This window comes from Colobus angolensis, unplaced genomic scaffold, assembly GCF_000951035.1.
Source record: "Colobus angolensis palliatus isolate OR3802 unplaced genomic scaffold, Cang.pa_1.0 Scaffold73, whole genome shotgun sequence".
NCBI classification, from domain to species: Eukaryota; Metazoa; Chordata; class Mammalia; order Primates; family Cercopithecidae; genus Colobus; species Colobus angolensis.
In genome coordinates, this window is record NW_012121043.1 from 11,726,912 (window position 1) to 11,741,892 (window position 14,981).

The window sequence follows — 14,981 nt, forward strand, 5'->3', positions numbered from 1 at the left end:
ACACACACACACACACATATTCTAATTGGATATAAAGACAGAATGACATTTTGAAGGCATAGTAAGAGCACCACCTATGACTGAATACTTTGCAAGACTGTCTTCGTTTTTTCTTTTCTTCCCCCCGACCACTGCCTAAAAATAAAATTCTTATTTTATTATCATCAGATTTCAGCTCACCTGAAAGTTACATAAATATCTGGAGTTTGAGCTGCAGTTTGCATGAGGAGGACAATTTTACTTGTGGGTACTTATGAAGGGAATCTAGATCGTTGGCCTTATTAAAATAGCTCAGATGAGACTACACCAATAAAAACATTAAGAGCATCCAATTTTTAAAAATCAATTTTTATATTAAGTTCTGGGGTAGATGTACAAGACATGCAGATTTGTTACCTAGGCAAACATGTGCTGTGGTTGTTTGCTACACAGATGAACCCATCTCTTAGGTATGAAGCCCAGCATCCATTAGCTATTCTTCCTGATGAAGAACATCTAATTCATATACAAACTGAAGTTCACATAAAATGTCACTAGTGTCACATGTTGTGGAAAATTGTGGCATAAAGTATAATTTCAATTGTGAAAACTAGAACTGGCTTCCAGTGACTTAATGTTTATGATTCCGAAGTCCTCAGTACACTGTAGTATAATCTGTATTTCTCACACGTATCTAAATCCACAATGCCCAGCTGAACATTTGCACTTCATTCACGTGGAATTATTGTCACTTGTTCTTTATATTGTCTGCATCAGCATTCATTCTTTTGCTGAGTTGATTCTGCTAAAAATCAAACATTCAAACAAAAAATTGATGGAAAATAAAGTGCTGTCAACAGCAGCAGCAAGATTTTTAGAGAAATTTAGTTTTAATCACTGTAATTAAAAGGTTAGAGTAACAGTTAAATATGGAGTAAACTTTCAGCCAGTTCCAATATATTCATGAACAGTATACAATTTATAAGTAAATTTCAAGTCAAAGTCTCTTTATCAAACACCAATTCCATAGAAAAATAAACTTGAATTAAAAAAAGAAAGGAAAATGAAAAGACTCTCACAGTTCTCTCTGGTATCAATGAACACCAAAGTTAATGCAGGCATTCAACTCAGACTTCGGAAACTTTCCCTTTATTTTGGCTTAATGGATCTCCGATACTTTCTGTCTCCCTCTTTATTGATGTGTCTTTCTTGCATTTACCATCTATGATGTGATTATTCTGTACCTATTTTTCTTCGTCCTTGTTTTATTTCACCCACGCAAATTTCCATTTCCACATTCCTATCCCTTTCTTCTCTCGATGACTTCCTCTCACTTATCTATCTTTACTTTTGAGAACTTTTCCTAAGTACTCTAATGGAGTAAAAAACTTTAGTTTATGAGCAGCAGACAAATACAAATTGTTCTCCACGTGTCATAGAGTACTCTATCTTATCCCCTCACTGCTGTGCTACTTCTTTCCCCTTCACTCCTTATTTGCTGACTTTTATTCTATCACATGATGATGTATGGGGGAAACCCCACCCCCAATATCCAACGTGGGTTCTTTTCTATCTCCTTAAGCATCAGCTGGTCTGAGAAATAAAGGGGAAGAGTACAAAAGAGAGAGATTTTAAAGCTGGGTGTCCAGGGGAGACATCACATGTCGAAGGGTTTTGTGATGCTCCCTGAGCCCTAAAACCAGCAAGTTTTTATTAGCAGTATTCAAAAGGGGAGGGAGTGCATGGAGAGGGTGTGGGTCACAGAGATCACATGCTTCACAAGGTAAAAAAAAATAGTAAATGGAGGCAGGGCGAGATCACAGGACCACAGGACGGGGTGAAATTAAAATTGTTAATGAAGTTTTGGGCATGCATTTTCATTGATAACATCTTATCAGAAGACAGGGTTTGAGAACAGACAACCAGTCTGACCAAAATTTATTAGGCGGGAATTTCCTCATCTTAATAAGCCTGGGAGTGCTACAGGAGACTGGGGTTTATTTCATCCCTTTGGCTTTGACTGTAAAAGACAGTCACCCCTAAAGGGGCCATTTCAGAGGCCTACCCTCAGGGGCCATTCTCTTTCTCAGGGATGTTCCTTGCGGAGAAAAAGAATTCAGCAGTATTTCTCCTATTTGCTTTTGAAAGAAGAGAAATATGGCTCTGATCCATCCAGCTCACCGGCAGTCAGAGTTTAAGGTTATCTCCCTTGTTCCCTGAACATCGCTGTTATCCTGTTCTTTTTTCAAGATGCCCAGATTTCATATTGTTCAAACACACATGCTCTACAAACAATTTGTGCAGTTAACACAATCATCACAGGGTCCTGAGGCGACATACATCCTCCTCAGTTTACAAAGATAACATGATTAAGAGATTAAAGTAAAGACAGGCATAGGAAATCACAAAGGTATTGATTGAGGAAGTGAAAAGTGTCCATGAAATCTTCACTATTTATGTTCAGAGATTGCAGTAAAGACAGACATAAGAAATTATAAAAGTATCAATCTGGAGAACTAATAAATGTCCATGAAATCTTCACAATTTATGTTCTTCTGCCATGGCTTCAGCCAGTCCCTCTGTTCGGGGTCCCTGACTTCCCGCAACATTGATGCTCTGACTAAAGTCACTAAAAATGGCTTCCTTTCTACACACAGTGATTTCCTTGGACTCCTTGTCCCATAGAGCATCTATTTTGTCATTTTTCCCTGTGCTTCACTTGGTCACACTTATCTTTCCTCTCTTTATGTCCACAACAGCCAGCTTTCTACTTCCCTCCTGCTTCTTCCCTTGATCACTCTGTTTAGTACCATTTTCTGTTGTCTCCTTTGTCTCTCTTTTGAACATCCAGGGCTTTCGGTAGCAATGGAAAAATTTTACTGAATGGATATTGACTCCAGTATAGAAATGACAGGGAAGGTAGAGGAATCCGCTGGAAAATAATGGCAGAAACAGAAGGAAGTAAAGCAGCCAGTCAGCAGCCAAAGTCCTTTTCCAACAGTAACTCCATGAGTGTGGCTGTTTCTGCTGATAATAACATAGCTCATATTTTCAGCGACATTGTTGTACATACAGGATGCACATGCTGGAATCTTACGTTTTTACCTCAACTGCCTTTGCGCAATTTTTTTTGTCTACGTACATTTGTCTTCATCTCCCTATATTCAACTCTATGTAGGGTGGGTTTGATTGGGCAACTCTAGGTGAAATTCTTTGTCTGCCACCAAGACCCATGTGGTAGAAAGGGGTTCCAGGGGTTGGCCATATAACGAATGACATCCATTGCCTTCATAACCTTTTAGTATGTTTCTCAAAAAGTTTTGTATTTCAACTTTTATTTTAGATATAAAGAGTGCATGGGCAGCTTTGTTATTTCGTTACATGAGTATATTGCATGCATGCAGTAAGCATAGTACCCAATAGGTGGTTTTATCACTGATTCCTTCTTTCCTCCTTCCCCAACCTACTAGTCCACAGAGTCTATTACACTCATGTTTATGTCCTGTGTTCTCAATGTTTAGCTTCCACTCAGAAGTGAGAATATGTGGTATTTGGTTTTCTGTTCCTTCATTAGTTCCTTTGAGATTACAGCCTCCAACCACACCTATGCTGCTGCAAAAGATATGATCTTGTTCTTTTTATGGCTGCATAGTACTCTGTGATCTATATGTACCATGTTATATTTATCCAATCTACCACTGATGATCACTTAGGTTCATTCCACGTTTTTGCTATTGTGAATAGCACAGCAATGAACATATGAGTGTATGTGTCTTTATAAACAAATTAGCACAGTTTGGGTACAAAAACAGATGCATAGAACACTGGAACAGAATAGAATACTCAGAAATCAAGCCACAAACTTACAATCATCTGATCTTCAACAAATCTGACAAAAAAAAATGCAATGGGGGCAAGGATGGTCTACTCACTAAATGGTGCTGGGATAAGTGACTAGCCACATGAAGAAGAATGAAACTGGCTAGCCATATTTAGAAGAATGAATGCCCCCACAACCTGCATCAAGGGGAAACTGGATGGGGGCTATCCCTGGTGGGGCAGCTCCTCAGTTCTGTTCACCACCAAACTTGGCACAGCCAGGTGATTGAATCCAAATTCATTCAGAATGTAGTTGAGATGAGGCGCTGTGTGGTGGAAGAAGAATGGCATTTGTAGCCAGGTGACCTAGGTTTGAGTCTTGGTCCCACACCTTTCACATATACCAAAATTAACCCAAGCTGGATTAAACATTAATTGTAAGAACTTATTCTGTAAACATCCTAGGAGACACCCTAGGGATACTTTTCTCAATATCAGCATTGGAAAAGAATTTTGGTTATGTCCTCAAAAGCAATTGCAACAAAAACAAAAAATGACAAATCGTCCTTAATTAAACAAAGGAGGTTCTGCACAGCAAAATAAACTATCGATAGAGTGTGTAAGCAATTTACAGAATGGGAGAAAATATCCCCAAACTATGCTTTCAATAAAGGTCTACTATCCAGAATGTATAAGGTATTTAACAAATCAACAAACAAAAACCAAATAACCCGTTTACCAAAGAGCAAAGTGCATGAACAGACACTTCTAAAAAGACCACACAAGTTATCATGAGACATATATGAAAATGCTCATCATCACTAGTCACCAGGGAAATGCAAATCAAAACTAAAATGAAATATCATCTCACCCCAGTCAGAATGACTATTATTAAAAAGTCAAAAAACAACAGATGCTGGAGAGGCTACCAAGAAAAAGGAACACATACACTATTGGTGGGAATACAAATTACTTCAGCCACTGTGGAAAGCAGTCTGCAGATTTCTTAAAGAACTTGAAACAGAGCACCAATTTGACTCAGTAATTCCATTTCTGGATATATACCCAAAGGAAATTAGATCATTATACTGTCAATATTTTTCTTGTTATACTTCTTTTTTTTTAGTGTACTCTCCAATAGATATGACATTCATAACTATATCCTCAGCTGCTTAAATGACTTCCAAAATAATATTTATATTGCTCTTGTAGAATTGTATTGCTAAATCGAAACAGCTTACTTGCACCTGGCTGTTCAAAGCATGCTCGTACTGCAAACTCCTCAATGCATCTGAGTTCTCAGTCTCTATTTTGGATGACTATCTGCCTACTCACAGAGTGATACTTTTTTCCTTCAGTGACCACTACATTTCCGTCAAATATGGGACTAAGTTCAAGTGACAGTAAATCCTGAATACCTTAGAATCTATCTCTTCATCCTTTTCATTATTCCCAACATTATATCATACAAGGATGAAGCCACTTGATTTAATTTTGTGTCACGTCAGTACTTATGTCAGCACGTTAAACTGCTTACATCTCTCTACTGAAGAGTTTTCAGTGACTTCTGTGTATTCTATGTATTATTTGTCTTATTTCTTTGTCTTTTTCAAGAAACATTCTATGAAGAAAGGATAAGCAATTAAGGAATCTACCAAAAAATATGGCTTTTACTTTCCAAGTAACTTTTCTTTAATGAATACATTTACTGTCAAGAATGTTACAAATCACTATTTAAATAAAAAATGTAAATATTACAAATAAGTCTATTAGATTTTGTTTCTGAAAGAATGCTCGCTAATATGTTGCTGAGTTAATGTTCTAAAGAAAGTACTGAATATGTTGCCATCATTTTCAAACTCCCGCAATAATACTTCTATAATTGTTCTGTAAATTGTGGTAAAGACAAAACCACTGACTACCCTCCAAATTCCCTTGGAAGCCTCCCCCTGCTGGCCACCCTGAACACACCTGGCCTTCCTTGCTTCTCTCTTTTCATACCAGCCACATTTACCATTTATTGTTTTCCAATGATCAAGGCTCTTTGATAATCTAGGTTCTCCCATGTTGAAGATCTGTTGGATGGCAAATGTCCACAGGTATCACTTTGTTAGAAATAAAGTCTCCTGAGAGACCCACACAAGAATTACTGAAAGAAAATCTGCATTTTGACAGGATCTCTAGGAAAGTCATAGGCATTATCATTTGAGAAGCACAGAATTAGGGCACCTCCCCCTGCAGTCCCTGGCTTTGTTTTATATTGGCTCCTCCCTTGTCCTCTTCCTAGTGAAATTTCCCATCAGATTTTAGCTACAAATGGAGGAGCTTGGTATATGTCTAAAATGTAAGCTGAAATTTGAATGGGGAACACAACTCTGTTTGGTTTTGGCTTCTGAACTGAATCTAAAATTTTGGTCTTATTAAAATTATGCTTTGATTACATCAGATAAGACCATACTAATCAAAGCTCTAAGAGTAAATTTCACATATATACTAAAGTTTGAACAAATATGGCAGAAGTGTCATCTGTGGTGGTAAATAGTGGCATAGAGTGTTATTTCAATTGTTAAAAGTAGAAGTGTCTACAATGAAACAATGCTTATGGTTCTGGAAGTCTGTAATGACCTTTGGGCCAACCTGGATTCTCATATGTGTCTGAATTCACAATGCCCATTAGAATCGCTTCAATTTGTTCTACAGGGAGTCCTCTGGCAATCTTATGAGAACTTCAGTTTTTCACTCCTTCGTCTTCTGGAAAAAATACCCAGCTGCACAATTGGATCACTCATGTGCTCAAAACAAATTTTTATAACCAAAAGTTTTCTAAGCTTGGGAAATGAAGTGTCTAAAAAGAATGAATATGCAGTGAAATGCTACTAGTGCTATTAACATCGCGGTGCTACTGTGGTTTTTTTTTTTGTTTTTTTTTTCCTGTTTTATACAGTGTAACACGTTTAAAGGATATCCACAATTTCTTTCAAAAATATGGGTAAGGAGGAAATAATGTTTTTAATTTTCATTGTGCTTTATAGAAATGTTGAAATGCTGTTTAGTTGATTGAAATTTTAGATCAGGTATACAAGCTATTAAAATAGCCAGAAGGAAGTTGAATAACTATTACTGTACAGTCTTTAGGTCTCAATTTTACGACTATACTATGGATACGGTAAATAGTTATAAGACTGAATTGTTTGTTTAATGATACTGTATTATCTTGTTAATTTTGTTATAATAACTTTATATGACCCAAGTCATTAAACAATTAAAACTTGGTTTAAAGGTTCAGATCATAATGATTCTTAGAATTATTTCTTGGAATTATTCTGATATAAATACCCATTCCTTTTAATTAGCCACATTCTCTGATTAAAACTTTTAATGTGAGTCACCTACAGATAAATTCTTGTATCCTTACACCCACATTGGACAATAATTCCACAGCTCACACTGTTAAATGTTATTGATGTAAATAAAAGTTGCATTAAGAAGAGTCTTGGTAATTCTGCCTTGGCTACCTTTGAAACCAAAACCTTTCTCTGTGTCTCCATATTCCAAATGTAGCATCAGTGTGTTTCATTTGCCATCCTAGATCGTGTCCCTTCACTCTACAAGGAAGAAGAACGGGAAAATGAGTTGCTAGCTCTTTTGGCTTGTAGAGCAGTAGGTATCCTCTGACAGCTGCCAAGACATGGATGGCAAAAAAAGAGATCACATCTTGGCCATTTACGGGACATATGTCCACTTTGTTACCTCTTTAACATAACTTGCTCCAGTTGATTTTCTTGCCACTCTTTTTGTTTCTTTGCTACTCTCCAATGGATACATCATTCTTAACTGTGCCTTTGACTACCACAATAATCCCAAGTAATTATTTCTGTTAAGCTCTAACAGGCTCGTATTACTGATTGGATCTCCCTAGTTGGCTGCAGGATGCTCACTCCAAGAACTTGCTAGCATATCTGAGTTCCCATCCTTAATATTTAATGACCAACTACCCAGTCACCAAGTGACTCTTACCTCCTTTATTACCTTTTGTTTCCCACCAAATATGTCATAGAATACTAGAGAATCTACATTCTGAATTCTTTGGAATCTATTTCTTTGTCTTACCATCTCTTCCAATGTAATATCACACATGGACTAGACACCTAACACTCATTTGAATCACCTTGAGGGTATTTTTAAAGACAGATTTCTAGAACTCATTTCTGAAATAATCAATTTCTACATTAAAATCTCACAATCTATATTTTTCATAAAACACCTTCCAGATAATTTTCATTTGTGATTTGATTTGGGATTGTTGCGACCTTAGTAACAAGTTTCTAGTTAGGACCCCTTAGTCCAATTTCCCCATCCCACAGCATATTTTCTACACTATCAAAAAATTTAGAAACTGTTTTAGGATGCTATTTCCCATCTTAAAGTATTTAGTACATAGTTATATTATGAAAAAGTGTAAGATTCTTCACATGGCATTTATTTCATTGATTTTTATTCAGACCTTTCAAAAACCTTTTCTCCAGGACCTCCATTCATGTACCAGACACAGGATTGTTCTACCACATTCAAGATTGTGCACATAAATTTAGTGAATCCAGAGAATGCATATTACTACCCAATTTTCAAACAATAATATATAATTTTTTCATTTCATTAACACCTTAAATATAGGATTTATTATTTATAATAATGATCAAAAAATTAAGAGGGCTCTGATAATTGCATACTTCATTGCAACACCTCTTCCCCAATTTCAACTCATAATGCCATTGCAAATGTTCCCTTTCATTTGTTGCATTTTATTTTAGAGGACATGCAGTGAGGACATGGAGGAGGAAAATGCAACATTGCTGACAGTTTGTTCTCACAGGATTTTTATATCAACCACAATGGAAAATACCCCTATTCCTGGCATTCTTAGTAATATATCTCATCACCATCATGGGGAATCTTGGCCTGATTGCTATCATCTGGAAAGACCCTCACCTTCATATCCCAATGTACTTATTCCTCGGGAATTTGGCTTTTGTGGATGCTTTGTTATCATCCACAGTGACTCCGAAGATGCTGATCAACTTCTTAGCTAAGAGTAAGATCATATCTCTCTCTGAATGCAAGATACAATTTTTTTCATTTGCAATTGGTGTAACCACAGAATGTTTTCTCTTGGCAACAATGGCATATGATCGCTATGTAGCCATATGTAAACCTTTACTTTATCCAGTCATTATGACCAATGGACTATGCATCCGGCTATTAATCTTGTCATTTCTAGGTGGCCTTCTTCATGCTGTAATTCATGAAGGTTTGCTTTACAGATTAACCTTCTGCAATTCCAACATAATACATCACTTTTACTGTGACATTATCCCATTGTTAAAAATTTCCTGTACTGATTCTTCTATTAATTTTCTCATGGTTTTTATTTTCTCAGGTTCAATTCAAGTTTTCACCATTGGGACTGTTCTTATATCTTACACATTTGTCCTCTACACAGTCTTGAAAAAGAGGTCTGTGAAAGGTACAAGAAAAGCCGTCTCCACCTGTGGAGCTCATCTCTTATCTGTATCTTTATACTATGGCCCCCTCGCCTTCATGTATGTAGGCTCTGCTTCCCCACAGGCTGATGACCAAGATATGGTGGAGTCTCTATTTTACACTGTCATAGTTCCTTTATTAAATCCCATTATCTGCAGCCTGAGAAATAAGCAAGTAATAGATTCACTCACAAAAATGGTCAAAAGAAATGATGTTTAGATCTCTTACTCATTTCTCTTTTCTATTTACTAAAATAGTCACAAAATTGTGCAAATTAGAGGTACCTATGTTTTGCCAGCATTAAAGGATTTTGCAATTATAACTGTCCCAGCACTTTAATGGCCTATGATATTAGTACCTATTTAACTAATTAAAATATTCCACTGTTATTCAAAAGCATTTGAGAAATTTTAGTCAACTGTTCATAATAGAATAATGATAGCATAAAGCAAATAAAAGTATTGTACAGTATGACATGTTAATCAATGTGTCTCATAAATACATCAAATTCAAAATAGTCTAGTTCATCTGTTAAGCACTTAAGTATGATGTTTTTGATACTAACACAACTGTATGATGCGAGATGTCTATCACATTTATCTTCATAGTGAAGGTTGATTTGTGTCTAGGGGAAGACAGGTAGATTCAAGAATTCTACTAGCTGTCAAGAGGCCTTTCAGTCCACTTACTGTAAAAGAGTGAATTTCACTTCTTGTAGGAAGTCAACTCACATATTAAAATAAAGTAACAGAAATGGAAATGCAATGAGGACAAAATGAGAAGGGGTTAACAGTGAAGGCACTGCCAATGTGCAAGAGGGTAGGAGGGTGCTATTATCTCTGTGTGCTTGTATGAGTAAGAAGAACCATGCAGCCTCTAACTTTCTAAGATGGCTTCTAAGGGACTTAGCAGCTGTGATTGCATTTTCAACCTAAAAATCTTCCCTAAATCAGAAAATTAAATGAATAAACAGAACTTAATTTGAAGTAGTCATAGAAAAGAAAAGACAAATGACATAGTAGGAAGAAAAGGGTCTTAATCTTCCTAGAAAAAATAAATGAAGCTACTAAGGTTTTAAAAGTCTGTGATGTTACATGGTTATTGGAATGTGTTGTTGACAACCAGGGGCTTTAAATCTTTATCACCAAAGTTCAAAGAATTTTAAGTTGACATGACATCATAGTGTCCAATGATTGGGAAGAAAAATATGAAAATGAGGAAGAGTTTGGATATTTTCTGCTTCAAAAAGTCCTTGTTAACTTTCTTTTCACTTCATACTCCATTCCACTCTGCCTTTTATCTTTCGACACTGAAATTCATTTCACTTTGTCACTGATACCAAGGCCCCTACCCTAAAATTTACTCACACATTGTTTTGCAAACCTCTAGTTATTTCCTCCACCCTTCTTACACTCATTTACTTCCCCATTTTGCTGTCAGATTGTTTTTTTTCAATTCCTACAATTTCTTTTGTTGGATCATCATTGCTACCTGATTTTATATATATATATATATATATTTTAAATAAATAAATAAATATAAAATCAGGTAGCAATGCTATATATATATATAAATATGTGTGCGTGTGTGTGTGTGTATTTTAGGTGTCAATATATATGTATCATACACTTATGTATACATGAGAGGAGAGAAAGGCTTTTATTGATTTAATGTGGAAGTAAGGCAAAAAGAAACTTTTGTGGCTACAGTGGAGCAGTAGCATTATTTGGATTATTCCAGTAGAAAGTTCCTACTTAGAGGTGAGTTGATCATTTCCAATTGGTTAAAGTAAACTTTTGTTAAGAACCTATCATTAGAGTGAGCAGGCAACCTACAGAAAGGGAGAAAATTTTTGCAATCTCTCCATCTAACAAAGGGCTAAGATTTAGCATCTACAAGGAACTTAAACAAATTTACAAGAGAAAAACAAACCACCCCATCAAAACATGGGTGAAGGATATGAACAGACACTTCTCAAAAGAAGACATTTATGCGACCAACAAACATATGAAAAAAAGCTCATCATCGCTGGTCATTAGAGAAGTGCAAATCAAAACCACAAGGAGATACCACCTCACACCATTAGAATGGCAATCATTAAGAAGTCAGGAAACCACAGATGCTGGAGAGGATGTGGAGAAATGGGAATGCTTTTACACTGTTGGTGGGCATGTAATTAGTTAACCATTGTAGAAGACAGTGTGGTTATTCCTCAAGGATCTGAAACCAGAAATACCATTTGACCCAGTAATCCCATTATTAAGTATATACCCAAAGACTTATCTATCATTCTGTTATGAAGACACATGAAGACATATGTTTATTGCAGCAATATTCACAATAGCAAGCACTTCAAACCAACCCAGAGGCCCACCAATGACAGACTGGATAAAGAAAATGTGGCACATATACAGCATGGAATACTATGCAGCTATAAAAAAGAATGAGTTCATGTCCTTTGCAGGGACGTGGATGAAGCTGGAAACCATTATTCTCAGCAAACTAACACAGGAACAGAAAACTAAACACCACATGTCCTCACTTATAAGTGGGAGTTGAACAATGGGAACACATGGACACAGGGAGGGGAACATCATACATTGGGGCCTGTCAGGGGGTGGAGGGAAGGGGAAGGAGAGCGTTAGGACAAACACCTAATGCATGTGAGGCTTAAAACCTGCATGATGGGTTGATGGGTGCAGCAAACCACCATGGTACATGTATACATGTATACAACCTGCACGATCTGCACATGTATCCCAGAACATAAAGTATAAAGAAAAAAAAAAGTTAACTTTTGTTTTACCATTTACAATGAGTTGGGTTTCTGTGTGCTTAGGTAGAAGCCCACTTTGCTGGAGCCACCTCAGCCTAATGTACTTCAATTTTACTATTTTAACTATTTTCTCCCTTTTGTTTCACTTCTCAATTATGGGATACTGACCAACACTCAGGCACATGGAGCACTTTCTCCTCACCAGAGGTGGTTGTCTTTGTTTCAGCATAAGTTACAATTTTTAGTCTCAAAAGTTACAATTTCTAGTCTCTTAAAGCAGTGTTTCTTTTATTGGACACTTTGTTTATGCCATTTTAGTCGGATGGAGTAAATCTGATAACTGCGATGGCTGTGAATTTGCATTTCAGACTCTTGAGAAAATACAGCACACCAGGAAGATTACAATGATGACCCTCATGAGGAAAATATCAAGGGACTCGGAATTACTCCACAGCCAAAGCGCCCATGAACGAAATAAAACAAATAAAAAGTTAATGGTTATAGGCCAGGCATGGTGGCTCACGCCTCTAATCCCAGCACTTTGGGAGGCCAAGGTGGATGCATCAGTTGAGGTCAGGAGTTCCAGACCAGCCTCACCAATATGGTGAAACCTGTCTCTACTAAAAATAAAAGAAATTAACTAGGGGTGGTGGCAGGAACCTGTGATCCCAGCTACTTGTGAGGCTGAGGCAGATGAATCGCTTGAACCCAGGAGGCTGAGGTTGCAGTGAGCTGAGATCATACCACTGCACTCCAGCCTGGGCAACAGAGCGAGACTCTGTCTCAGGAAAAAAAAAAAAAAAAAAAAAAGGTTAATGGTTATAACAATCTGTAAACTTAGTATCTGAGCCCAAAGGGCAGTTAGTCGAGAAGATTTTTAGATTTTAAGCTCAAAGCATCTTTTGATGATGGAATAAAATGGCAGTTGCAATTGTTGATTTTTCTGTTTTGCAGTCTGAATGTCTCCGATTATGCTATTGGATATTTTGGTGAGCTTTTTAGCAACCCACTCAGCTGCATGTATGAACATTGTCCTCTGAACTTTATATCAAGTTGCCCACACCAAGCTCATACGGCTTCATGAAAAAGACAATTTATAGGTAGATAATAAAACTCAAAGAAAACAGACAGAACTTGAATTTAATAGTGGATGCACTATAATTTTCTACTGAAATACATTTTGGGGTATTAATTTGGCAGATCATCAGCTTCTCAACGTAGCTTTTGTTTTGTAACTAGGTTAATGAGTTGAAGGTGGATCCCACTGATGAATAGTATAAGTATTTTCTAAGCTGAACTCAACATGAATTGACCAGAATGTTCTACAAATCACACTTCTAATTTTGCCTTATAGTCAGAGATTAGTTCCTCCTGTTTATAAGATTGCATGTCAGACAAGTGAATTTTTGAAGAAATACTTGGGGAATGGATGCTGGAGGATTATTTGTTATTTTCTCACCCCGTTTTGTTCCTTTTCTGGAAGACTGAGTTGTTGGATCTTTGCTATCTATCTTAGGTACTTCATGTTTGGCTTCAGCTATAGGATTAACCAGTTTACAGTACCATGTTATTAAATTGATAAAGATCAGGGAGTCCTGGGTTATATGATCCTGCAAGAATTCTAAATTCCACAGAAAACTTCTGACACTTTTGCTTGGGACAGAGATATTTTTCTCTATTGCTCTGAGCTCACATTTTGACCAAGGTGTAAAGGTGGTTAAAGAAGGCAGGCCTGGTTGATCTGAGGAAGTGACTTTATAAGGCATTTATCTAGTTTTCTTTATTTTAATGGGTGAAAATGTAACTGAGCAAAAGGCTTAGTAGACTCAGAGTTATAAGGTGGAGTATGATAGAGTAAAATGTAGTTGAAACCACCTTTGCAAAAATGATGACAGAAAAATCTCAATAGGGATATTATGACAGTGAATCTGCAATAAGAAAATCAGGCAGTGCTTCTCATCTCCAAGCTTCCCTTCTGCACTCCTGAGTGTAGGTTCAACCACCTCTGGGAGGAATTTATAGTTAGACTTTGAAACAAATATGGTAACAGTCTCTCCTCAAAGCAAACTTCCTCCTTGCTTGTGAATCTACCACCTTTGTAAAACTCAGATTATCACAAAATTAGAAATTATGGCTCCTGATCATGCAACTAGAGGCCAGAGATTTCTAACCTTCCTAATTGCTCCTACAGATAATATTCCTGTTGTGAAATCTAAGATTAGTGTTCAAGGTGTTTTATAGACCCTGAATTCTGGTAAGTCAGCTGGCACCACCCACAATGGTAAAAGGATTCCTCTAGTTTTGAGACCTCCACACAGGATTCACAAGAAGACAGGTTCAACCCCTATGATTTTATCCTCATCCCAACCAGTCAGCTTTCCTCATTCCTTAGACCCCTGCCTAACGAACTGTATTTAAAAAACCCTAGCCTCTGAATTTTTGGAAAGGGTGATTTGAGCAATAATAAAACTTGAATCTAATCTCCCATTTAGCCAGCTCTATATGGATTAAACTCTCTATTGCAATTCCTCTGTCTTGCTAATGGGCTCTATCCAGGTGTCAGGCAAGAAGATCTCATTGGGTGGTTCCATAGAGAGAGGGAGCAGTTTGAGTTAAGTCAGTCAATGATCTACACCTAGACTTTCTGGAAATTACATATAAACTAATTGGACAGAAAGATAGGATGCCAGTATGAAGCTGTAGTGACACCACCAACTAGGTGGCAATGCATTGCAAGATTGTCTTTGCTTTTCTTTATTCCTCCCCCAGACATTTGCCTATTAACACTTCTCATCAGATTTCAGCTCGCCTGGAAGTTAGATATATGTCTGGAGTTTGAGCTGCAGTTTGAATGAGGACAATTTTA

At 36.9% G+C, this 14,981-nt stretch overlaps 1 protein-coding gene across 1 annotated transcript; it reads left to right on the forward strand.

Moving 5' to 3' along the window:
- Positions 1 to 8,574: 8,574 nt before the first annotated feature.
- On the forward strand, positions 8,575 to 9,638 carry LOC105501619 (olfactory receptor 5H14). The gene is given in 2 exon segments (XM_011927624.1): positions 8,575 to 8,656; positions 8,658 to 9,638. Coding segments are annotated over 2 exon segments (930 nt in total). The 5' UTR covers positions 8,575 to 8,627; the 3' UTR covers positions 9,559 to 9,638.
- The last annotated feature ends 5,343 nt before the right edge of the window (positions 9,639 to 14,981 follow it).